This window comes from Globicephala melas, chromosome 4 (genome assembly GCF_963455315.2).
Source record: "Globicephala melas chromosome 4, mGloMel1.2, whole genome shotgun sequence".
Taxonomy (NCBI): Eukaryota; Metazoa; Chordata; class Mammalia; order Artiodactyla; family Delphinidae; genus Globicephala; species Globicephala melas.
Window position 1 is genome coordinate 122,978,305 of NC_083317.1, and position 26,290 is coordinate 123,004,594.

At 35.3% G+C, this 26,290-nt stretch overlaps 1 protein-coding gene across 1 annotated transcript in view; it reads left to right on the top strand.

The window, feature by feature from the left end:
* ATR (ATR serine/threonine kinase) overlaps positions 1-26,290 on the top strand; it is a 103,107-nt gene that overhangs the window by 65,783 nt on the left and 11,034 nt on the right. Inside the window, exons 33-41 of the mRNA XM_030873306.2 lie at positions 475-654; positions 1,097-1,256; positions 3,420-3,599; positions 7,863-8,005; positions 19,134-19,231; positions 19,810-20,042; positions 20,983-21,117; positions 22,636-22,836; positions 24,201-24,344. Of these exons, the coding sequence (XP_030729166.1) occupies positions 475-654; positions 1,097-1,256; positions 3,420-3,599; positions 7,863-8,005; positions 19,134-19,231; positions 19,810-20,042; positions 20,983-21,117; positions 22,636-22,836; positions 24,201-24,344 (1,474 nt within the window). The remainder of the gene's footprint in view (positions 1-474; positions 655-1,096; positions 1,257-3,419; positions 3,600-7,862; positions 8,006-19,133; positions 19,232-19,809; positions 20,043-20,982; positions 21,118-22,635; positions 22,837-24,200; positions 24,345-26,290) is intronic.

The following is a 26,290-nucleotide window of genomic DNA, read 5'->3' on the forward strand; positions in this document are numbered from 1 at the left end:
TTGAATGTATCACAAATGTTTCCATCAGGCTTAGGAAAAAAAAAATTAAAATTGCATTCATTTCACAATTTTTTACTGGCATCTACTATGCCAGGTCCTCTTACAATAGCACCAGCAATATATACAAATATTTACATTGATTTATATTTTCTTTTATCTTTATACAGGTGGTAAAGTCTTGCTTTCATACATTTGAATTTAGTTTTATATACCCTTCTCCAATTTAATTAGAGGGGTCTAGGGATCATAGCAAAGCACTAACTATTCAAATCAACATAAATTAGTGTTTATACCCAATTTGAAAAGTTTTAAATGTTACTGTTTATATACCAAGAATATATATTGGTTAAAGTTCTTCCAAAGAAAACTGCACATTTCATATTCTTTATGGTTAATTTAAAGTACATGCTTTATATGTCAGATTAATATGGCTGACTATTATAACATATTAACATAGGCTCTATGTGTCTTCAGATTGCACATGTTGTGTGAGTTGGAGCATAGCGTCAAACCACTTTTTCACCAGTCTCCAGGTGACAGTACTCAAGAAGATTCACTAAATTGGGTGGCTCGACTAGAAATGACCCAGAATTCCTACAGAGCAAAGGAGCCCATACTGGCTCTCCGGAGAGCTTTATTAAGCCTCAACAAAAGGTTTTACACACTTTTTTTTTGCATGTCAGTTATTGTGAATTCAGTATTATATTTGCATATTACTTGGGAGTATTTATCTTTCCTAATTTTCTCTCTGAATCTGTATTTTTCTATTGTCAGTTGTCAAGTCTACACTATATAGTTAAAATGAGCCTAGAACTTAAAAATTACTTTTATGTGCAATATATCATTTTTTTAATGTTGAAAACGTATCTGGGGGAGGTACAGATATAAGTCAATAGTAAGGTCTTCATAGGCTTGTAATTGATAACAATGGAGAACTCTAAGAAAATTAAAATTAGTTTTTTAACAAATAAATATTCTTTGATTCCTTTGAAAAGATATATTGAGAAGGTTCCATGTTAGGAAGAGATATTTTAATTAAGCTGTTGAATATACTTAAAAATGCTCTTTCCCCCCCCATTTTGTCACATTCCTTTAGACCAGATTACAAAGACATGGTTGGAGAATGCTGGCTACAGAGTGCCAGAGTAGCTCGAAAGGCTGGTCACCACCAGACAGCCTACAATGCTCTCCTTAATGCTGGAGAATCACGACTTGCTGAACTGTATGTGGAAAGGGCAAAGTGGCTGTGGTCCAAGGTAATGGCCAAGGGGACGTCATTGTATGTACTTCCATCATAGGTACTTCCTACAAAGGCATGACAGAAATTAGATCCCTAATCTAAATTCAGAACCTTCTTTTTCTGTCACCTTTCTGCATCATTTATCTACTATCACCTGGAAGAAACTTCCTTTTATCCTGAAGTCCCCAAATATTTTCCCATTTCAAGACTGAAAGTGCAGTTCTCTCTGTTTTCATCTGTCTTCCATTTTTTTCTTGAGGGAAATGACCAATTTTTACTTTGTTTTTACCATATATATATGTGTGTATATATATGTGTGCACTCAAGAAATGTTTAGGTGAACATAACACTGTCCTTATTACATTCTTGGCAGATAATTAGTTTTGTGTAGACTTGCCACTGTTGCTGTAAAGATCCACTTCTAATCTAGCCTGTCAGAAAGGGCTTAGCTTCAGAACAAACGTCCTCAGCAATCCTCAGATTAAAGCTACAGTTATAAGAAGGGGGCTTTAAAATATACAAACTCCTTGAAAAGCTCATGCCGCAGATTTAAAGGACTCTTACTTTCATGTCTCCTCATGCTTGCCACCAGTCTAGAATTAGTAGTAGGCATAGCATGTTCTGAAATTGACGGTTAGCAACTATAGTTGGTGCCATCTGTGATTAAACCAACTTTTATGGTGGCTAAGAAAGGACAGGGGAGGAGATGTTTCCTGGATGGGAGGTGAAAGTAATAATTCAGCCTGCATTAGGTCATTTTCAGAACTAGTGCTAGAACATGTATGTATTGTAATACCTTAAATTCAGTATGCTCAAAATGCAATTCATCATGTAAAATTCACTGCCTGTTTCTCCTCCCATATTCCTTATTTTTCTGAGTAGGACTCTGTCACATCCTCTCATTTATGACAGTAATCTGGGCATCATCTTGAACTTCTTCCTCTCCCTCACTTTCCACATCAAGTTGGAGACTAAACTGACCTTAGAAATATCTTTTGAATCCTCTCCCTCTTATTTATCTTTGCTGCTTTCCTTCATGCCCTTAGCATTTACACCCTCTGGCAATATTAAGTTTTTTTTGAGGTCTCACCATTTCTTGGTGTTCATTACTGCAGTCTGTCATCTTTCTAAAATGTACACTGAATCATGTCACTCCCCCAGTTAAAATCCTTCAAAGTATTCTTCATGGCTTTAGGATTAAGTCAGAACTTTAGAAAGTACACAAGGCCCTTTCTCATCGAGTCTCAGCCTACCTCTTCAGGTTCAGTTGTCACAAACCCTTTAGTATTCACAAACTCTTTAGTCTTCACAAACCCTTTATCTCACAAACCCTTTAATCTTCAGCTAAAACCAGACTACTTGCCTTTTTCTCAACTAAAATTGAGACACTCTTCTACCAAGAGTGTCCTTCACTGAATTCTTTGCCAGGAAAATTTCTACTCATTTTTTAAGACCTAATTTAGATTTTCCTCATGTGATTACTTTGCCTGACCACTGCTCAACTCCATTTTCCTATATCTTCAGGTAGATTTAGCAGACTGTCTTCTCTTTCCTACATAATATGCATGTATATTCTTCTGTTAATAACACTTAGCACATTGTGTTGTTGTTTTATAGTTTATTCCCTCACTTGACTATGAACTTTTTTTTTTTTTTTTTCGGTACGCGGGCCTCTCACTGTTGTGGCCTCTCCCATTGCGGAGCACAGGCTCCGGACGCACAGGCTCAGCGGCCATGGCTCACAGGCCCAGCCGCTCTGCGGCATGTGGGATCCTCCCGGACCGGGGCACGAACCTGCGTCCACTGCATCGGCAGATGGACTCTAACCACTGCGCCACCAGGGAAGCGCATACTGTGAACTTTTTTAAGCTAGAGATTTTGACATATTTATGTTTGTTTATCCCTAATCATCTACATATATCTTCAGTTCCCTGCACTTTGACTGACTGTAAAAAACAAGTGAATGAATGAATACAGGAGTTCTATATGAAATGAAGCAATGATTCCTGTTTAGGATTTTACTTTCATAGGAGGAAAATGAGAGATGAACATGAAATTACGAATAGATTTATACATAAAATACCTTATGAACTTTAAATTCTAACAGTTTTATTTGCTTTTCAGAAAATGGAAATATGTTCTTAAATTAAAAGGCTTGTTGTTGCCTTTTTTCTTTCAGGGTGATGTTCACCAGGCACTAATTGTTCTTCAGAAGGGTGTTGAGTTATGTTTTCCTGAAAATAAAACCCCAACTGAAAGTAAGAACATGTTAATCCATGGACGAGCTATGCTACTAGTGGGCCGTTTTATGGAAGAAACAGCTAACTTTGAAAGCAATGCAGTTATGAAAAAATATAAGGTAAGTGAATGTATAATGCAATTTCAGTTAGAAACTCACTTTTTTTGTTGTTTTTGAGAATAGATAAAATTACTTTAAGGTCCATATGGGAAGAGCACATGTATAAAAATAGCCAGGAAGCTTTTTTGACTTTTTAGTGAATATATAACATAAGTATAGTTGGAGGAATTATCACAAAATAAATATAGTCATGAAACCGCCATCCATATCAAGAAGTAGAATGTTCTTAATGCTCTAGAACTCACCCTTTCATCCTCCTTCCCAAAGTTAACCACAGTCTGGCCTGAAAATTTTTGAACAAACACAGTATATACCTTCCTTACTACGTATTAAGCCTTACATAGATGGTGTTAGAAAAGAGATACTTCTCAGTAACCCATGGGGTCAAAGAAAAAATTGCAATGGAAATTGAAAAATACTTTGAACTGAATGATAATAAAAATATGACATGGCAAAACTTGGATTCAGCTAAAGCCATTCTTACAGGGAATTTGAAATATTATTTACATATGTTAGAAGAAAATAAAGGCTCAAAATTAATAAGCTAAGAATCCATCTCAAGAAGTTAGAAAAGGAACTGAAAAAAAATTAGAAACATGGAATATAGAAGATACAAAATAATAAAATAAGAGTGGATGGCTAGAATTGTGAAGCAGACTAACCTGGAAAAAGGAGTTAGACAAAAAGTTCTAGATCTGCATTAGAATCACCACTGAGTCTTTGACTGAATACCACGATACACATGCATAACTCAAAACTCTATGAGGCCCAGCTGGAAACAGCTGCTAAGGAAAGAACAATCATGGGGGAACTATAAGAAGAACAATTTCCAGAAGGCAAATAGGCCCACTGATAGAAATCAACAATGTCAATCTTTTGGATTATAGAGCAGAAAAGAGTGGAGTGACAAGTATATTTTAGAGGGGCAAACTGAGGATAACCAGGATGTGTTTCAAGACTTATTATAAAGGTATAGAAATTAAGATGATGTTGTGTTCATGTAAGGCTAGGCAAATAACCAATAGAACAGAAGAGAGAACCCAGAAACAGATTCTAGGTGGTATTGTAGAGTTGAGAGAATGATCTTTTCCGTAAACATTGTTGTGTTATTTGGATAGCTTATGGGAGGAGAAATCAAACTTGATCCCTTCTTTACAACATAAACAAAAATAAACTTCAGGTAGATTGTAGATCTAAATGTGAAAGGCAAAATAATAAAGGTCCCAAAATAGAATATAGGAGAGTATCTTCAAACCTAGAGGTAGCTCAGGACATCTTAAACAGATCAAAAACAATAACTATAAAAGAAACGATTAATAAATTTGACTAACTTAAAATTATGAATTTCTGTTCATCAAAAGATACCATTGAGAATGTAAAGGCAAGAAGGACGGGAGGTGGGTAGGGGGGAATAGATGAAGAGGATTAAGAGGTATAAACTTTCAATTATTTAATAAATAAGTCATGGAGACATACAGCATAAAGAATATGGTCAATAATATTGTAATAACTTAGTATGGGGACAGGTGGTTACTAGACTTATCATGGTGATCATTTTATAGTGTATGCAAATGTCAAATCATTATGTAGTACACCTGAAACTAACATGATATTGTACATCAGCTTTTATTTTTTACTTAAAAAATAAAAATATATATTTATTAATAAATATTTTTTAAAAGAATGTAAAGGTAAGCAATAGATTACAAGATATTTGCAATACATAAATGGTGAGGCTTATATCCAGAATATAATAAGAACTCTTAAAAGTCAATAAGAAAAATACAGACAACTCAATTTTAAAATTGAATAGAAGACTTAACAGAAGGATATATATAAATGACCCCAAAAAAGAAAATATCTTCACTGTAGTAGACAGGAATAGATGCAAATTTAAACAGTATTATGATGAAACTAATACAATATTATAAATCAACTGCCGTTCAGTTTAAAGAAAAGTATTATGAGCTAACACTATATACCTACAAGAATGGTTAAAATTTAAAAGATTGATAGTTTCAAGTGTTAGCAAGGCTATAGAGCATTTAGACGCTCATACAGTGCTGCTGGAAGTATAAGTTATTACAATCATTTTGGAAAACAGTTTGGTGTTTTCTCCTAAAGGTGATAATACTGTGACAGCTACTTTATCAATGCTGAACACGTCTCCATGGAACATGTACAAAAATGTTTATACCAACGTTATTTGTAGATTTTAAACTGGAAGTAGAAATGTCAATCAATTATAGAATGGATAAACGAATTATAACATATCCCTATAATGGAATACTGTATGTATACCAATGAAAACCAACAAACCAAAGTTACATCCAACAACTTGAATGGTTCTCCCAAACTTAATGTTGAAGGAAAAAAGTCATATGAAAAAATCATACATGTAGTATGATTCCATTTATATAAAGTTCAGAAATGAGCAAAACAAAATTCTTGTATCAGAAATGGAGATAGTGGTTGTTTTTAGTCCATATGCACTGCTATAACAAACATACCATATACTGGGTGGCTTAAGCAACATTTATTTCAAACAGTTCTGGAGGCTGAGAAGTCCAGAATTAAGGTGCTAGCAGATTCAGTCTGGTGAGGCCCTGCTTACATAGACAGCCATCTTCTCCTTATGACCTCACATGGCAGAAGAGGCAAGGGAGGGCCCTGGGGCCTCTTTTATAAGGGCACTAATCTTATTCATGAGGATTCCACACTTATGACCCAATCACCTCCCAAAGGCCCCACCTCCACATACCATCACATTGGGGATTAGGCTTCAACATATGAATTGGGTGAGGGGGGAGGGGGGACAACATACAAATATTTAATCTGTAGTAGTGGTTATTTGGGAGGAGAACAAAGGGAGTAGTGTTTGGGAGGGCGAAGGGGGAGGCTCGTGTTTCTGGAGTTCTTATATAAGTGTGATCACTTTGTGATAATTGAGCAAGCTTTGCATATAAGATTTATCTTTCTGTATGTAGATTTTATTTTCTAAAATAAAATTTTAACTTAAACCAGGAAGGAAGGAGAGAGGGAGGGAGGAAGAAAGCAAAGGAAGGGAGATAGAAAGATGATGAAACCAGATTGAAAATATCTTTTTAGAAGCAATCTTAATTAGCATTTTCCTTCATTCCGTTTGCTTCTCCTTTGACTAGATGGGAAAAGCACACTGAGAGCCTTGTCCCTGTGGCCCGTTTTAGGCACATGAATCCAGCATCTGTTCCATATATCTAATCATGTCATTCTGTCCTCTATCCACAAGCAGGTTTGTATCTGTAAGGTTTTAGGATTAGATTTGGAGGAAACTTACGATCTCATTTTAAGGTTCCTGGTCTAAACTGTGTTCTCAAATTTGCTTGAATTAAGAGTCGAGCTTTATTTAAAAATTTTTTTTTTACTCAGCTGTTCTATGTATTTTCCATCACATTTCAAGTAATATAGTTAAAAATTAATAAACCACACACAATATACAAATATAAGGGAAAGGGAGAGGAAATGACAAAGGCGACTGAGTAGGAGTGGCCAGAAAGGTAGGAGAAAACTTGGAACATTGTGGCCTCACAAAAGCAAAAGGAAGAAAGTGATTCAAAGAAGAAATGGCATGGACAACAGAAACATGCTGAAGAGAGGTCACTCACGTGAGATCAGAATTGGAAAGTATGTCTGTTTAAGTTGCTACTTTAGTGGAGTGGTGTCTACTGAACCAAAAAGAAATAGTTTGAGGAATGACAGTGAGTTGGAGAATTCTTTTCAAAAGCCTGATTATGAAGGAGTTGAGAGAGAGGGCAATAACTTGTAGATCTTAGAGAAAAATGATATGTGATTTCTTTTTTAAACCATATTTGAATGCCTTTAAAGTCCTGTCCTCTTCAGAGATTTGGTATTCTTCTTTCTCTGAGGTTTTTTTTGAAAACAATAAAAATATACCTGTACACACATACATGAAATCCCTTAATCCATCTGAAAATTATTTTGATGTATCATATAAAGTGGCAATGTAAGTGGAGTGTTTTTCCCTATATAGCAAATTAGCATGACATGTTGATCAGCGGGCAACCCACCAGAACCCACCAGCTATCCTGAGAAAACCTTTGTAAGAAAGTAGCTATTCCTTATTTACACCAGTCAGTCTGCCTTTGACTTTGCTCTGCCTAGATGTCGGTCTCATACTTTTGATCCCTAATTATCTATTTATACTTTACTTTCCAACATAGTGGGGGGTTTTATTAAGTGGATATTCTCTGTTATCTTTTACAGGATGTGACCTTGTTCCTGCCAGAGTGGGAGGATGGGCATTTCTACCTTGCCAAGTACTATGACAAATTGATGCCCATGGTCACAGACAACAAAATGGAAAAGCAGGGTGATCTCATTCGGTATATAGTCCTTCACTTTGGAAGGTGAGAGTGAGAACTGCATGTTTGCTGATTAAATATATCAAGGTGACTCTGTTGATGTTGAACTATTATCACAGATCTTAGCATATGTAGGATGTTTTCTGCTTTATGATTATCACCTTAGATAAGATATAAATTTTTTCTTTGTACAATTTTTTCCTTCCCTTTAAATAACAACTATTTTAATGGAATAAGTAATATATGCATGTTTTTTTAAAATTCAGTAGTACCAAGAATATACAATGAAAATTAAGTGTCCTTCCCATTCTGGACCCTCATCCTCTGAGTCCCCTTCCCTAGAATTCCAGAAGGCCCTAAATCTAGTACATTTAATGGTTTTATTTAATTGCCTGTGGAATGTTTCCTTCCAGCCCATTCTCTAAGAAGTAGTATATATAAAAATGGTTTTGACATTAGACTTGTAGAAAGAGCTTATCGCTTAAACTAGGTAACAGGTGAAATGTAACTTAATTTCGTATATTAGTGTATTATAATCAAATAGTGTATTGTCTCATGCCTACTGTTTATATTATCACAAATTATTAATTCCTAAGAAGTAATAATAACGTTCCACTCATTTTCTTGTCATACTCGTGGACCATTGCTTTACTGATGAATAACTTACTTCATACTAATAAATTTATTTAAAGTTGCCTATTATCAGGTATTTTGACTTCTCAGTTCAATATTTTCAGGAATCAAAGCAATGTATTTTTGTTCATCAGCAGTGTTAGGGTTGCAAGATTTGGCCAAGCCTTTCTTCCCAAAATGGAATTCAATTTTTGTTTGCTTGTTTGTTTTTTTGTTGTTTGTTTGTTGGCCATGTCATATGGCTTGTGGGATCTCAATTCCCCAACCAGGGATTGAACCTGGGCCACGGCAGTGAAAGTCCAGAATCCTAACCTGTAGGCCACCAGGGAACTCCCTGGAATTCAAGTTTTATAAAATCCAAACCTAATTTAATTTTTTATTGATTATTAATGACTTGTTATTGAGGAAGAATTCCTGGCATATTGGCATTTTGAAATGGAAGCATAAGCAGAGGACAGTTATTAAATTCATTTTTCTTTTCTAAAATGAATAATACCTCTCATTTGCTCTTTAGTCTTGACATATATCATATGCATTGGTATACAGAATTTATTTAATACATTTCTTCTAAAACGAGTTATTTGGAGTCCTTGATATGCATAAAACTATTAGGTATAGTGTGAGATTTTTAAAAGTACAGTTTAAGAAAGTAAGACTATTTTAGAATATATTTTATCCATAGTAGTTAAAATAAAACATATGGATGCTTAAAGGAGTAAATAAGCTCAGCTATCGATGCTTTTCCTCTGAGTCATTGAATTACTGTGTTATTGCTAATTAAGCATTAGTGTTTGCCCTCAAGGAGCTACAGTCCGATTGGGTAGAGAAACCTTAGCACACAAAATATTTAAATAATGGTACATAGTAGAATGTGATCAAATATCAAAATAAGTGGTACAAATATTAGAAATATCTTTTTGATACTAGCAAGATACCAAAAATGAACCAAACAAGTCCAGGAGTCATGGATTTGGGGCAAATCTGAAGTCAAAACTCAAACCACTGGCTTCATGATATCAAAAGTATCTCTTTGCACTGCATTGCCAGAGAAGTTTGGTAGGCCTTGTGAAGAAGGTAGGATTTAAAAGGTAATTAAATTCAAGAAAGAGAGGACATTACAGGCATATCTCATTTTATTGAGCTTCACAGATACTGTGTTTTTTACAAATTGAAGTTTTGTGGCAACCCTGTGTTGAACAAGTCTATCAGTTCCATTTTTCCAACAGCATTTATTCACTTCAGGTCTCTGTATACTCACATTTTGGTAATTCTTGCAATATTTCAAACTTTTTCATTATTATTGTGTTTGTTATGGTGATCTGTGGTCAGTGATCTTTGATGTTAACTATTGTAATTGTTCTGGGGCACCATGAACTGCACCCATACAAGACAGCGAACTTATTCCATAAATGCTGTGTGTGTTCTGACTGCTCCACCAACTGGCCATTCCACCATCTCTTTTCTTCTCCTTGGGCCTCCCTATTCCCTGAGACAACAACATTGAAGTTAAGCCAATCAATAACCCTACAATGGTCTCTAAGTGTTCAAAGGAAGTGTTGAAAGGAAGAGTCACACATCTCTCACTTTAAATCAGAAGCTAGAGATGATTAAGCTTAGTGAGGAAGCCATGTCAAAAGCTGAGACAGGCAAAAAGCTAGGCCTCTTGTGCCAAAGAGTTAGCCAAGTTGTGAATGCAAAGGAAAAGTTCTTGAAGGAAATTAAAAGTGCTACTCCAGGGCTTCCCTGGTGGCGCAGTGGTTGAGAGTCTGCCTGCTGATGCAGGGGACGCGGGTTCGTGCCCCGGTCCAGGAGGATCCCACATGCCGTGGAGCAGCTGGGCCCGTGAGCCATGGCCACTGAGCCTGCGCATCCAGAGCCTGTGCTCCGCAACGGGAGAGACCACAGCAGCGAGAGGCCCGCGTACCACAAAAAAAAAAAAAGTGCTACTCCAGTTAACACATGAATGATAACAAAGTGAAACAGCTTTATTGCTGATATGGAGAAAATTTTAGTAGTTTACAGAGATCAAATTGGACACCATATTTCCAAAGCCTAATCCAGAGCAAGGCCCTAACTTGCCTCAATTCTAAGAAGGCTGAAAGAGGTGAGAAAGCTGCAGAAAAAAAGTCTGAAGCTAGCAGACATTGGTTCATGAGGTTTAGGGAAAGAAACCGTCTCCATAACAGAAAAGTGCAAGGTGAAGCAACAAATGCTGATGTAGAAGCTGCAGCACATCATCCAGAAGATCTAGCTAAGATCATTAATGGTGGCTACACTAAACAACAGAATTTCGATGTAGACAAAACAGCCTTATATTGGAAGAAGATGCCATCTTTCATAGCTAGAGGAGAAGTCAATGCCTGGCTTCAAAGCTTCAAAGGACAGGCTGACTCTTATTAGGGCCTAATGCAACTAGTGACTTACTACTCTGAAAATCCTAGAGCCCTAAGATTTATGCTAAGTCTGTTTTGCCCGTGCTCTGTAAATGGAACCACAAAGCCTGGATGACACCACATCTGTTTACAACATGTTTTACTACATATTTTAAGCCCACGGTTGAGACCTACTGCTCAGAAACAAAGATTCCTTTCAAAATGTCAGTGCTCATTGACAATGCACTTGGTCACCCAAGAACTCTGATAGAGATGTATAGTGAGATTAATGTTGTTTTCATGCCTGCTAACACAGCATCCATTCTGCAGCCCATGAATCAAGGAGCAATTTCAACTTTCAAGTTTTATTGTTTAAGAAATACATTTTGTGATTGGAGTGATGTCAGCATTATGGCAGAGTGAAAAGCTACCTTTGTCTCACCCCATCAATCTACAACCAGTAAAACATCCACAGTACAACAAGGGTACTTCCGCTCAACACACCAGCACACCGGAGAATCCACACATTGGTACATCTAAAGGTGGGTGTACTGAAACACATAGAGAAGTTGAAAGCAAGGGAACAGCAGGTGGTGCCTGCAAAACCCAGCCGTCCAGCCACAGCAACTGAGTCTGCAGCCCCAGAGAACCCAACAGTGGCAGAGGAGGGAGGTACACATGATTCTAGCCTCCTGGCCCCAGCAGCTCCTGTGGCCACGGGTAACTGGGAAACAGTGGCAGTGGGGCCTGAGACCCTGTCCCTCCAGCCACTGAGGCGCCAACAACTCCAGGTCCACTGTGGCAGAGCCCCACGAACCTTACAATACCAGACACAGCAGAGACGCCCATGCAACCTCAGCTCACCTCCCAACTCTCCTCATTCCCCTCGCCCCATGGCAGTGGAGCCTGCAATTCATGGGATCCCAGATGAGATGGCAGAGCCTACCATCTAGATGCACCAAGCAGCAACACCAGTGACAGTGAGAGAAGGAGCTACCATCGACTCCAGAGGCACAAGGTGCGATAATGAGGGCAGGGAGTCACACCTCTAACAGAGGAGGTGGAAGGTGGAAAGGGCCGACTCAAATAGAGCCAGAGGCGCCTCAGGTAAAAGAAACCAAAAACCTATGCTATAGTGCCACCTACTGGAAAACAAAAGAAAGGCCTCTAATCTCAAACCTGCCCCTACTTCAGATGTACTGGCAGAGGAACAACTCATCTAGCACCATGAATAACCACAGTGACAGTACCACAAAAAGCAAATGATGATTTTCCAGGAACCAGACTTAAAGATGCAGAATACTGCAATTTGATAGAGAATTCAATATAGCTGTCATGAAGAAACCCAGTGAGCTGCAAGAAAACTTAGAAAAACAGTTCAGTGAGCTCAGGAATAAAATTAATGAACAGAAGGAGTACTTAACTAAGAGAGTGAAACTCTAAAAAAGAACCAAACAGAAATTCTCGAGTTGAAGACCTCAATAAATGAGATGAAGAGTACATTTAAAAGCATTGGAAATAGAGCAGACCATATGGAAGAGAGAATTAGCAAACTTGAAATGGTACAAGTAGGACAGGAAAGAGAAGATATTTTAAAAATGAGGAAATTCTAGAGAGCTATTCAACTCTTTTAGGAAGGGCAACATTAGGGTAATGAGTATACCCGAAGAGAAGAGAGAGAGAAGGGAGCAAAGCATTTATTTAAATAATAGCTGAGAACTTCCCAAACCTGGAGAAGAAACTGGGTATACAAGTTCATGAAGCTAAGAGAACACCTAATTACCTTCTCTAAGACAGATTGTATTAAAATTGTCAAAAGTCAATGACAAAGAAAGAATTTTAAAGGCAGCTAAGGAAAAAGGGATGGTAACCCACAAAGCTACCTCATTGGGCCATCAGATTTCTCAGCAGAAACTCTACAGACCAGGAGGAAGTGGAGTGACATTCTCAAAATACTGAAAGTCATCACTCAGGAATACTCTATCCAGCAAAGTTATCATTCAGATATGAAGGAGAAATAAAGACTTTCCCAGACAACCAAAAGCCAAGAGAGTTAATCAACATGAGACCTGCCTTACAAGAAATGTTGAAATGAGCTTTTCTACCAGAAACAAAATGGCAAAAAGTACACAAAACTTTGACTAAGGCGATAAGTAGACAGAATCAAAAGTTGCAAGTCTTTATCACAACAGGTTTTTAAACACTTTGTTATAGCGTAAAGGTTAAAGAGGGAAAATGTTGAAAAAATAAATATAGCTGCTTCAATTCAGTAACAAACTCACAACATAAAATGGGATAATTTGAGACAACAAAAATATAAAAGGGGAAGAGGAAAAGGATGGAACCTACATAGGTAAATGAAGGTAAGATCCTATCAGCAGAAAAAGGACTATTTTATCTATGAGAGATTTCATACAAACCCCATGGTAACCACAAAACATAAATATAGAGTAGAGACATGAAACATAAAAAAAGAGGAAACTACGAAAAACAGAAAACCTCCAAACCAAAATGGCAGACAGAAACACAAGGAAAAAACAAAACAAAACAAAACAGTGGATATATAGAGCAACCAGAAAACAAAAGCTAAACTGGCAGTGCTAAGTCCTCATCTGTCACCTAAAATGTAAACGGATTGAATTCACCAACCAAAAGACACAAAGTGGTTGGATGGGTTAAAAAAAACAAGACCCAACTATATGCTGCCTCCAGGAGCTCAGCTCTAAAGACAAACATAGGCTGAAAGTGAAGGAATTACCAAGAAAATGGAAATTAACAGCAACACAGTAATGGTAGGGGACTTTAACATCCCACTTGTGTCAGTGAATAGATCATCTGGAGAGAAATTCAAGGAAACAGCAGAACCAGATGGATTTGATAGATCTATACAGAACATTACATTCAAATGCAGCAGAATACATATTCTTCTCAAGTGTACGTGGAACTTTCTAAAGAACAAATCTCAATAAATTTAAAAAGATTGAAATCATATCAAGCATCTTTCCCAATCACAATGGTATGAAACTAGAAGTCAACTACAACAAGAAAGGTAGAAAAATGACAAGTATATGGAGACTGAACAGCATGCTACTGAAGAGCTATTGGGTCAACAAAGAAATCAAAGAAGAGATTAAAAATTACCTGAAGACAAATGAAAATGAAAATATGACATACCAAAAAAATCTATGGGATGCAGCAAAAGCAGTACTAAGAGGGAACTTTATAGCAATACAGGCCTACCTCAAGAAACAAGAAAAATCTCAAACAATCTAACCTTACACCTAAAGGAAATAGAAAAAGAACAAACGATGCCCAAAGTCCATAGAAGGAAGGAAATAATAACAATCAGAGTGGAAATAAATGAAATAGAGACTAGAAAGACAGTAGATAAGATCAGTGAAAATAAGAGCTGGATCTCTAAAAAGATAAACAAAATTTACAAACCTTTATCTAGACTCACCAAGAAAAAAAGAGAGAAGGGTCTGATAAATAAAATCAGAAATAAAAGAGGAGAAATAACAACGGATACCACAGAAAAACAAAGGATTGTAAGAGAATATTATGAACAAATTGGACAACCTAGAAGAAATGGACAAATTCTTAGAACCATACACCCTTCCAAGACTGAATCATGAAGAAACAGAAGGACCAGACAGCTTCACAGTGCATTCTACCAAACATTCAAAGAAGATTTAATGCTCAAAGTCTGCCAAAAAATTGAAGAGGAAGGAACACTTCCTAACTCATTTTATGAGGCCAACATCACCCTGATACCAAAACCAAACAAAGACAACACACAAAAAAGAAAATTATAGGCCAATATCTCTGATGAACATAGACACCAAAATCCTCAATAAAATATTAGCAAACCAGCTGCTACAATGCATTAAAAGGATCATACACCATGATCAGTGGGATTTATTCCGGGGATGTAAGGATGATTCAACATACACAAATCAACCAACATGGTACACCACATTAACAAAATGAAGGATAAAAACCATATGATCATCTCAATAGATGTAGAAAAAGCATTTGAGAAGATTCAATATCCATTTTTGATAAAAAGTGTCAATAAAGTGGGTATAGTAGAAACATACCACAAATTAGTAAAGGCCATGTATGTCAAACCCACAGCTAACATCATAGTCAACCATGAAAAACTGAAAGCTATCCCTTTAAAATCAGGAACAAGACAAAGATGCCCCCTCTCACCACTCTTATTCAACATAGTATTGGAAGCCGTAGTCAGAGCAAATAGGCAAGAAAAAGAAATGAAAGCCATCTAAATTGTAAAGGAAAAAGTAAAATTGTCACTATTTGTGGATGACATGATTTTTTATATAGAAAAGCCTGAAGAATACACGAAAAAACTATTAGAAATAATAAACAAATACAGTAAAGTTGCAGGATACAAAATCAGTATACAAAAATCTGTTGCATTTCTATTATACATGCTAGCAGTGAGCTAGCAGAAAGAGAAATTAATAAAACAATCCCATTTACAATTGCAGTAATAAGAATAAAATACATAGCAGTGAATTTAACCAAGGAGGTGAAAGACCTGTACACTGAAAACTATAAGACATTGCTGAAAGAAATTGAAAAAGACACAAGTAAATGGAAAGATATTCCATGCTCATGGACTGGAAGAATTAACATTGTTAAAATGCCCATACCTAAAGCAACCTACAGATTCAGTGCAATTCCTATCAAAATCCCAAGGACATTTTTCACAGAAATACAACAAAAAATTCTAAAACTTATATGGAACCACAAAGGACCCCAAATAGGCAAAGCAAACCTAAGAAAAAAGAACAGGGGGCTTCCCTGGTGGCGCAGTGGTTGAGAGTCCACCTGCCGATGCATGGGACGCAGGTTCATGCCCTGGTCTGGGAAGATCCCACATGCTGTGGAGCAGGTGGGCCCGTGAGCCATGGTCGCTGAGCCTGTGCATTTGGAGCCTGTGCTTCACAACGGGAGGGGCCACAACAGTGAGAGGCCCACGTACCGTAAAAAAAAGAAAAAAAAAAGAACAAAGTTGGAGGTATCACATGCCCTGATTTCGAACTATATTACCAAGCTGTGGTAATCAAAATAGCATGGTACTGGCAGAAAATAGATACATAGATCAGTGGAACATAACTGAGAGACCAGAAAAACACCCAGGCTTCTATGGACAACTAACATTCAACAAAGCAGCAAAGAATATACAATGGAGAAAGGGTAGTCTCTTCAATAAATGATGTTAGGAAACTGGACATCCATGTGCAAAAAAAAAAAAAAAATGAAACTAGACCACTATCTCATACCATACACAAAAATCAACTCAAAATGGATTAAAGACTTTAATGTAAGACCTGAAACCAGAAACCTCCTAGAAGAAAACCTAGGCAGTACGGTCTTTGACATCCACCTCAGTAATATCCCTCTGGATATGACTCCTTAGGCAAGGGAAACCAAAGCAAAAATAAACAAATGGGACTACATCACACTAAAACATTTCTGCACAACAAATGAAACCATCAACAAAATGAAAAGACAGCCTACCAAAAAGGAGAAGATATTTGCAAATGGTATATCCAATAAGGGGTTAATATCCAAAATATATGAGAATTCACACAACAACAACAAAAACCAACCCAATTAAAAAGTGGGCAGAGGAGCTGAATAGACATTTTTCCAAAAAAGACATTCAGATGGCCAGCAGACACATGAAAAGATGTTCAACATCATTAATTATTAGGGAAATGTAAAACAAAACCACAATGAGATATCATCTCACTCCTGTTAGAATGACAGTTATCAAAAAGGCAAGAGAAATAACAAGTGTTAGAGGATGTAGAGAAAAGGGAACCCTCCTACAGTGTTGGTGGGAATGTAAATTGGTGCAGCCACTGTGGAAACAGTATGGAGATTCCTCAAAAATTTAAGAATAGAACTAGCATATGATCCAGCTATTCCACTTCTGGGTATTTATCCAAAGAATATGAAAACACTAATTTGAAAAGGTATGTGCACCCCTATGTCCATCGCAGCATTATTAAAATAGCCAGGATATGGAAACAACCAAAGTGCCCATCAACAGAAGAGTTGGCAAAGAAGTTGTGGTGTATACACGTATACAAGAGAATACTACTCAGCCTTAAAAAAAGATGAAATCTTGCCATTGTGACAACATGGATGGACTTTGAGGGTATTATGCTAAGTGAGATAAGTCAAACAGAGAAAGACAAACACCGTATGATTTCATTCATATGTGGAATATAAAAAAACAAAAACAAAACAAATGAACAAAACAAACCAAATAAAAACAAACAGGTAGATACAGAGTAGTGGTTACAGAGGGGAAGGGGAGAGTGAAATGGGTAAAGGGGATCAACCGTATGGTGATGGATGGGAACTAAATTTTTGGTAGTGAGCATGCTATAAGGTATATAGAAGTAGAAATGTAACGTACACATGAAACTTTTATAACGTTATAAACCAGTGTTAACCTAAATAACATAAATAAATAATGAAAGTAAATTTTTTAAAAAAGAAATACATTTCGTATTGTAATAGCTGCCACAAGTAATAGCTGCCATAAATAGTGATTCCTCTGAAGGATCTGAGCAAAGTAAATTGAAAACCTTCTGGAAAGGGTTCACCATTCTAGATGCCATTAAGAACATTTGTGATTCTTGGGAAGATGTGAAAATATCAACGTTAACAGGAATTTGCAAGAAGTTGATTACAGTCCTCATGTATGACTTTGAGAGGTTCAAGACCACTGTGGAGGAAGGAACTGCAGATGTGGTGAAAGTAGCCAAGAGAACTAGAATTAGGAGTGGAATCTGAAGATGTGACTAAATTGCTGTAATCTCACGATAAAAACACAATAAAACGAATGAGGAGCTGCTTCTTATGGATGAAAGAAAGTGATTTCTTGAGATGGAATCTACTCTTGGTGAAGATGCTATGAACACTGTTGAAATGACAACAAAGGATTTAGAATCTCACCTAAACTTAGTTGATAAAGCAGTGGCAGGGTTTGAGAGGATTGACTGCAGTTTTGAAAGAAGTTTTCCTATGGGTACAATGCTATGAAACAGCATTGCACGCAACAGAGAAATCGTTCATGAAAGGAAGAGTCAGTCAGCGCAGCACACTTCATTGTTGTCTTATTTTAAGAAATGGCCACGGCCACCCAGCCTTCAGCAGCCCCCACCCTGATCAGTCAGCAGCCATCAACATCGAGGCAAGAGCCTCCGCCAGCAACAAGATTACAACTCGCTGAAGGCTCAGGTGATGATTAGCATTTTTTAGCAATAAAGTATTTTACAATTAAGGTATGTATATTGCTTTTTTTAGACATATGCTATTGCACACTTATTAGACTACAGTATAGTATAAACATGACTTTTATATGCATTGGGAAACCCAAAAATTCGTGTGACTCCCTTTATTGTGATATTCTCTTTATCGCAGTGGTCCAGTACCAAACCTGCAATATGTCCGAGGTATGCCTGTACTAACTTTTCACAGATTTGGCAGAGACACAGGGTTGAGTGGTTTGTTGAGAGGATGGTGAGGAAATTGAACTTGATGGAAGATGTATGTGGTGAATAGTGAGAGACTAAGATTGCAAAGTTATAAAGAAAAAGGGTTGTATATATTTGAATCCCGAGCAGAGTCATTCATATAATCTTAATCTAAAGGTAAGTGATTGCTGTTTTTAAACGGGGGGAGTATGATAAAGCTAGAATTTCAGAAATGGTAGCCTGGAATTTATTGAAGGGAAGAAATGTGGAATTAGGGAGACCAAGTTACTGTAATTTCCCAGAAATTGAGTGATTGGGCCTGACCTAGGCTTATGACCATGGAATACAAATAAAGGCACAGATCCTAAGGACAATTTAAAAGAAGTACTGACAGGAGTTTGACCAGGTCAAAACTTGAATTATTTTTGGTCAGTGTATTGATACTATAGAGGTTAGTGAGGAGTGAAGAAAGAAAAAAGTGGGGAGAGAGGAGTCAAAGATAATGTGTACTAGGAAGAAATACTGATGCTATAAAAATTTTTGTCAGAGGCCATATATTTCTCAAGTGGTAGTTTAAGTCTTTATATTTAATTCATATAATGTAAAAAAGAATACTACGTTAATATATTTTCTATGTAATTGCAGGTCTTTACAGTATGGAAATCAGTTCATATATCAATCAATGCCACGAATGTTATCACTATGGCTTGATTTTGGTGCTAAGGCATATGAATGGGAAAAAGGTATAATTTTTTGGTAAAATTTTTAAGGGACTGAGAAGAATTATGATTTATGTGAGAGCAAGAAACGAAATGTTAAAAAAGAGGAGAAAGACTAAGCATAGACTTTTTAAAGTAGTTGGAGTTGCAGGGCCTGGAAGTGTAAACCTGCTCGTTCCTTGGTAAACCTAACACATTTTGAAAAATATTAGTTTAAGCCAAATAATTTACGTTAAAAATTACAATGGATTGTGGCTTGTTCTGTTTGCTTCTAGTGAAAATATATGTATAGCTGATTCACTTTGTTATACAGCGGAAACTAACACACCGCTGTAAAGCAATTATACTCCAATAAAGATGTTAAATAAATAAAGTCTGTTTAAAAAATTTTAAAAAGAAACGGGCCTTGAGATTTTCAGTGGACTTAAATATTTTTTCCTACCTGGACAGAGAAAAGTATCTTTTCACAAATTGGCAAGTGATCTAGCTTTGGACCTGGGAATAACATATATCTTAAAGCAGTTTTTAAAACAAAATTTTTTTTCTGTGAAATTGATATACTTTTTTACTGCTATTTTTAACTTTGATTTTTTTTTTTCCAGCTGGCCGCTCTGATCGTGTACAAATGAGAAATGATTTAGCTAAGATAAACAAAGTTATCACAGAGCACACAAATCACTTAGCTCCATATCAATTTTTGACTGCCTTTTCACAATTAATCTCCCGAATTTGTCATTCTCATGATGAAGTTTTTGTTGTCTTGATGGAAATTATAGCCAAAGTGTTTCTGGCCTATCCTCAACAAGCAATGTGGATGATGACAGCTGTGTCAAAGGTGATATATTAATCACAATAGTGTCTTTTTCCATATTAATGCTAATATGTAGATACAAGTTCCAGGGTTTCTCTCTTATGTTAGATTTGTAGCAAGAAGATAAATTTTAAGTATTTTTAAAAAGAAACTATAGTACTATGTCTCATTATAAAATTTAGAAATATTTACTGTATCAAATGAAGTGACTAGTATGTTTAAGATTGAAGGATTTATCATGTGTTTTCTTTATGAAGTATAGTAAAGTGTTAGTGCTTGGTATAAAACGGTAACCTATTTTTTCTCCAAGTTTTTTAATCCAAAGTATCACAACTATTAATACTAGAAAATTTTATTGCATTATTAATAGGAATGTACAAATTGGTAAATATATTGAATTAATAAATATTTTAGAGAATTTAGAAACTACAGAGAAATATAAAAAAGAAAATTAAAATTCACTGTTTATATCATTAATATTTTGATGTATTTTTGTATGTTTATTATCTATGCATATTTTAACACTAAATTTGGATTGCATAGATATGTAATTTCATATTTTTTACCTAAAATTGTTACCATAATCATGTTCCCATGTTAAATATTCATTGAAGAACCAATTTTTAAAATTTTATAAAATTCTATAATGGTTAGCCATCTATAATTTATTTAACTGCTGTTGATCATTAAGGTTGTTTACTTTCTTTGCTGTTGCAAAACATCTAGACACATCTATATTTATTCTCATTTCTGATTATTCCTTCAAGATAGATCCTAAGAAGGGAATTCATCAGGTCGCAGGATAGCAGCATTTTTATGGCTATTGATAGTATTGCCAAATTGATTTCCAGGAAATTTCTATCACTGTAAACTTTCATCATGCATACTGTTTAAGTTGATTTTTGTCAATCAGAAGTTTTGTTATCTTTTAACAATTGCATTTAACTTTTTTTTTTTATGACAGTCTTCTTATCCCATGCGTGTAAACAGATGCAAGGAAATCCTAAATAAAGCTATTCATATGAAAAAATCCTTAGAAAAGTTTGTTGGAGATGCAACTCGCCTAACAGATAAGCTTCTAGAATTGTGCAATAAATCGGTACTATCATAAATCTTACTACTTATAGACCAAGTTGGATGAAACTTTTATATGATTTCAGCTGGTTGTATTTCATTTGATTAATTATATTTAAATTCTCATATATGTTGGTATACACATATATCAAAAGTTATCAAATTGTATACTTTAAATACGTGCAGTTTACCTTAATAAAGCTGTTTTTAAAATTTCTAACATATGTCCCTCTCTCAAATATCCTCTAAATTTCTAAAAGTTCTTCTTAATGTAAATTCTTCTGAGAGTAAATTATCCATATTTATTAGAAGTTTTTTAAAATAGAGGATATGAAATATAAGAATATAAAATACTCAGTTAAAGTTCTCTCTGTGATTGTTTTCTGTCATATCTTTGAACTTTCAAAACTCATATACATTAACCTACATACATGATAGGAAAGAAGACTGGAGTTTTGGGTTTCATCCTTTCAGTAACATTTCATTGTCTACCAGGGAACAAGCACTGTGCCTAAGGGAAACAAAGATGAGTAAGACATGTTCTCCTTCCTCGAAGTGCTCACAGTCTCATAGGAAGCCACTCAGATGGTTATCATATACTGTATAACTACTTTTTTCAGTAGGTTTATGACTAGAGTATAGACATGCTTATAGGAATGAACTAGTATTCTACCCAAGGAATTGGAGGGGAAAAACTCCTGAAGAATGTGTAGGAAGGGTAAAAGTGGGGGTAGGGGTAATTATAAGGAGGGACAGTCTCTATAAGGTAAATAACTTGACTTCCCCTTACAAATATTTACTCTATCATCTATTTACAGTTGAGAAGGTAGAGACTACCCTATTTCTCACCTTCCCTTCCAATAAACATCTTGAAAGAGTAATCTGTTTTTGCTATCTGCATTAATCCTGTTTGTCCCCTGACACTCTTGACATTATGAAAGATAGTGTTATGATAATGGCCAACATTTATTAAACACTGGCACTTTTCTAAGTGCTTTACTTGTACAAACTTCCAGTTCTCTATGTGAAACCTTTGTGGCCAACTACATTTAGAAATTCAGGATTTTTAGATTTTTAAAGGTAATGCAGTACATATACTTTTTATTAAGTATCATCACTAGGGGTAATCTGGTAGAGTATCCTGTAATCAGATACATAACTATTTCTTCAGTGAAACATATTAATCTTTGTAGTAAGTGAGACGTTCAGATATCTTTTTGCTGCCAAATGAGATTTGGTACAAAAAAAAAAGTTTGATTTACAGAGCTCTTTGGAATTTGTAATGTGTGATAACAAATTGTAGGCCGCTATTACCCACCTTAGTCATTAAACATCGTATAATGTAGGTACTATTTATTGATAAGTAAAAGAGTACAGAGAGGTTTAAATGAGGTGATGTATTTTTAAAAATTAGAAAAGTACAGACTGCTGAGCCATTGTAATTAAGCTATTATAGAAGTGAAATTTTTGTTTTGAGTAAAAGTAAGCATTCTATAATTCAAGGTAAACAGAGAAATTAAAATGTACTATTTTTCTCCCCCAGGTGGATGGAAGTAGTTCCACGCTGAGCATGAGCACTCATTTTAAAATGCTTAAAAAGCTGGTAGAAGAAGCAACATTTAGTGAAATCCTCATTCCTTTACAATCAGTCATGATACCCACTCTTCCATCAGTTCCGGGTGCCCATGCTAACCATGAGCCATTTCCTGGGCATTGGGCCTATATTGCAGGCTTTGATGATATGGTAAACTGCAATTTTATATAACTGTAACTATGCTTTTAAAATTAAGTTGAAATGTCAGATTAAGTTTAAAAGTGTTTTTCTCAGAGACTAAGTGAATTTTATTTGCAAAGAAAAAATGATTGGAAATACAGAAAAGTAAAACTATATAGTGATGGGACAAAATTAAGTAATAAAAATCTCATGTTCAACCTAGTATTTTGATTTTTTCAGATGTTCATATTGTTTTAATATGACTAAAATCTTTATTTTTTCCATAATTTGATTTTTCCATATTCATCTTTGTCCTAAAAATGGGGAACAGAAAGAGAACGAAATACAATTTTTGTTTGTAATTTGTATTTTGGGAGGAAGTGAATTTCAGCTAGGAAGAGCTTGATTCTTTTTTGTTGCTGTTGTTACTATCTTAAAGAAATGGTACCAGAGCACTTCTGAGTAAATACTTTTGAAAACTCTGTATTTATTCCAGTACTTCTGTGGCTCAAAACATTTGTTTAACTGCTTCAGACCAATTAATAAGCCACATAATAAAATTATTCTCGTTACTTATAGTCATGCTTTGTTTTTAACTTAATATTATTCAACTTATTTACTTACATCTTTAGTTGGACATGATTTTGGAGGCATTTCTTTTGTCAAAAATAAAATTACTTTCCATTGATAAACATTTCTTACCATTAAAGAAATTTAAAAACCATCTTAGGTTCTGCAGAAAAGTCCTAAGAAAATGTTTCAAAAATCTTTTAAACATTACGGCTGCTTTAAGAGGCTGCCTAAATTTGAATGTGTATGTATTTACTTACACTGCTGACAGAGTAATCCTGATTTTTTTTTTTATAAATTTATTTATTTATTTGTTTGTTTTTATTTTTGGCTGTGTTGGGTCTTCGTTGAGGTGCGCGGGCTTCTCATTGTCGTGGCTTCTCTTGTTGCAGAGCACGGGCTCTTGGCGCGCGGGCTTCAATACTTGTGGCACATGGGCTCTAGAGCGCAGGCTCAGTAGTTGTGGCGCACGGGCTTAGTTGCTCCATGGCATGTGGAATTTTCCCAGGCCAGGGATCGAACCTGTGTCCCTTGCATTGGCAGGCGGATTCTAAACCACTGTGCCACCAGGGAAGCCCCAGACAAAGTAATCCTTTTACTTCAATAGCCATTTCTAATGGGTGAAAATGTGTCTCTATTTATGTCCAACCATTCTTTTCATAGATCATAATTAAGATAAATTATTAAAATAATAAATTTGCTACATAATATAGGTTATTATATTTTCCTTTTTATTGTGTTAGGTAACACAATATTTATAATACACATAGAAGTTTAAACAAAGAATTTTGACCTTTATTTATATATAACTCATCATCTTTTAGGTAGAAATTCTTGCTTCTCTTCAGAAACCAAAGAAGATCTCTTTAAAAGGATCTGATGGGAAGTTCTACATTATGATGTGTAAGCCAAAAGATGACTTGAGAAAGGATTGTAGACTAATGGAATTCAATTCCTTGATTAATAAGGTTTGGATATAGTTTGCTTTTATTTTAGAATTGCCATAATTACTATCAATGAGATATGGGCAAATAGATCTCTCTTAAAAAGAGGAAATGAAGTACACTGCCTTTTTCATTTTCACTTAATTTGTTTTATTGGGATAAAATATGCATAACATAAAATTTACCATCTTAACCATTTTTAAGTGTTCAGTTCAATTCAGTGGCATTAAGTACATTCACACCGTTGTGCAACCATCCCTCTCCAGAACTTTTTCATCTTCTCAAACTGAAACTGTGTATCTGTTAAACAGTAACTCCCTATTCCCCTTCCCCCCAGGCTCTGGTAACCACCATTCTACTTTCTGTCTCTATGAATTTGACTACTCTAGATACCTTGTATAAGTGGAGTCATACAGTATTTGTATTTTACTGGCTTTCTTCACTTAGCATTATGTCTTCAAGGTTCATCCATGTTATAGCACATCAGAATTTCTTTCCTTTACAAGGTTGGATAATATACAGTTGCATGTGTATACCAATTTTGTTTATCCATTCACCCATCAGTGGATATGTGGGTTGCTTCCACTTTTTGGCTATTGTGAATATTGCTGCTATGAAGATAAGTGTACAGATAACTGTTCAAGTCCCTGCTTTCAGTCTTTTGGATATGTGCCCTGAAGTGGAATTGCTGGTTTCACTTAATTTTTAAAAAATAAGATACTTTTTGTTATATTGAGAAAAATGTATAAGACATATTAACAAAGGAAAATATTTTCTATTTAATGTTTAAATTATCTATAATATACTTTTTCTATCAGATTTATTTATGTTTTATATTTTGATGCCAGAAAAAAAAATGTTAGGTTCTGTTTTTACCAACACACTTTTTAGAGGTGATCATTAGTATTTTTTTCAGTTCTGTTGGTAAGTGCTTGATTTCTATCTCAGAGATGATATGAGAAATCTCACTAAAGGGTTATTATAAATGTATAGTCTTAGGGGTTTTGAATTATTCTCTAGCCAGATATTTATAAGTGCATAGCATCTGTTTTTCCATTGGTAAAAAATTAAACCATACTGTGAAAACTTTATTGTTTTCCTATAAGCTCTTTGTTCTGCCTCTCTATCCCCTTCCTGCATTTTACTGGTACCTCTTTTATTAACAGGAAAAAGTTATGGACCTTTAACATAGAAAATAAATAGCAGCAGATGAGTTCATTTTTTAAAAAGGAGAATTATGGTTTGTGCTTAGTTTAACCAAAAGTAATTTAAAAATTAATACCACAATAAAAACCCATTTCATAGGTATTAAGGGAAAGAATATTTTTATTTAAAATGTTGTTTGGTAAATTGGTAACTTAATTCCCAAAGCTCCTGGAGTGTTTTTCTAGTTGGGAGTATCAGGTGGCCTGGATTTAATTTATAAATTTATCTTAATCAGCCTTGTTACCAATTAAGTTGTTTCATTACCTTTCCCCCACATTAACATGGTCAAATAAAATAGCCTGATTGTGAAAAACTCGTCTCATTACGTTGGTCTAGGAGGCCATATACTGATCTTTACATGTGATTCTCATGCCATACTATTTGGCTGACATTTATGTAGCCTATCTATTCCTAAAGTTTAAAATGTATTTTTGGTCAGTGATTGTGCTTTAAAATTTGACAGGTTACAATTATAGATGTGTGCTTAGTTTGTTTATTTCATACAGTTCCAGAATTAAACAAAATACTGTTTATCCTTACCTAGTATATTTCAGGATTAATCAGATGAGATGTGTAAAGCTTTCTTCTGCTAGGAGATCATTTTTCAAATGAAGCTATAATATTAAACTGTAAGAATAAGATATATGTTTTGGGGATATCATAAGACTCATACTTTTCTGTTCATGCATTGTTTTAGATAAAATTAAACAGCATTCCCTGCGCCCAAGGACTTACTATTTCAGTAATATCTTAGAAGCAATTTT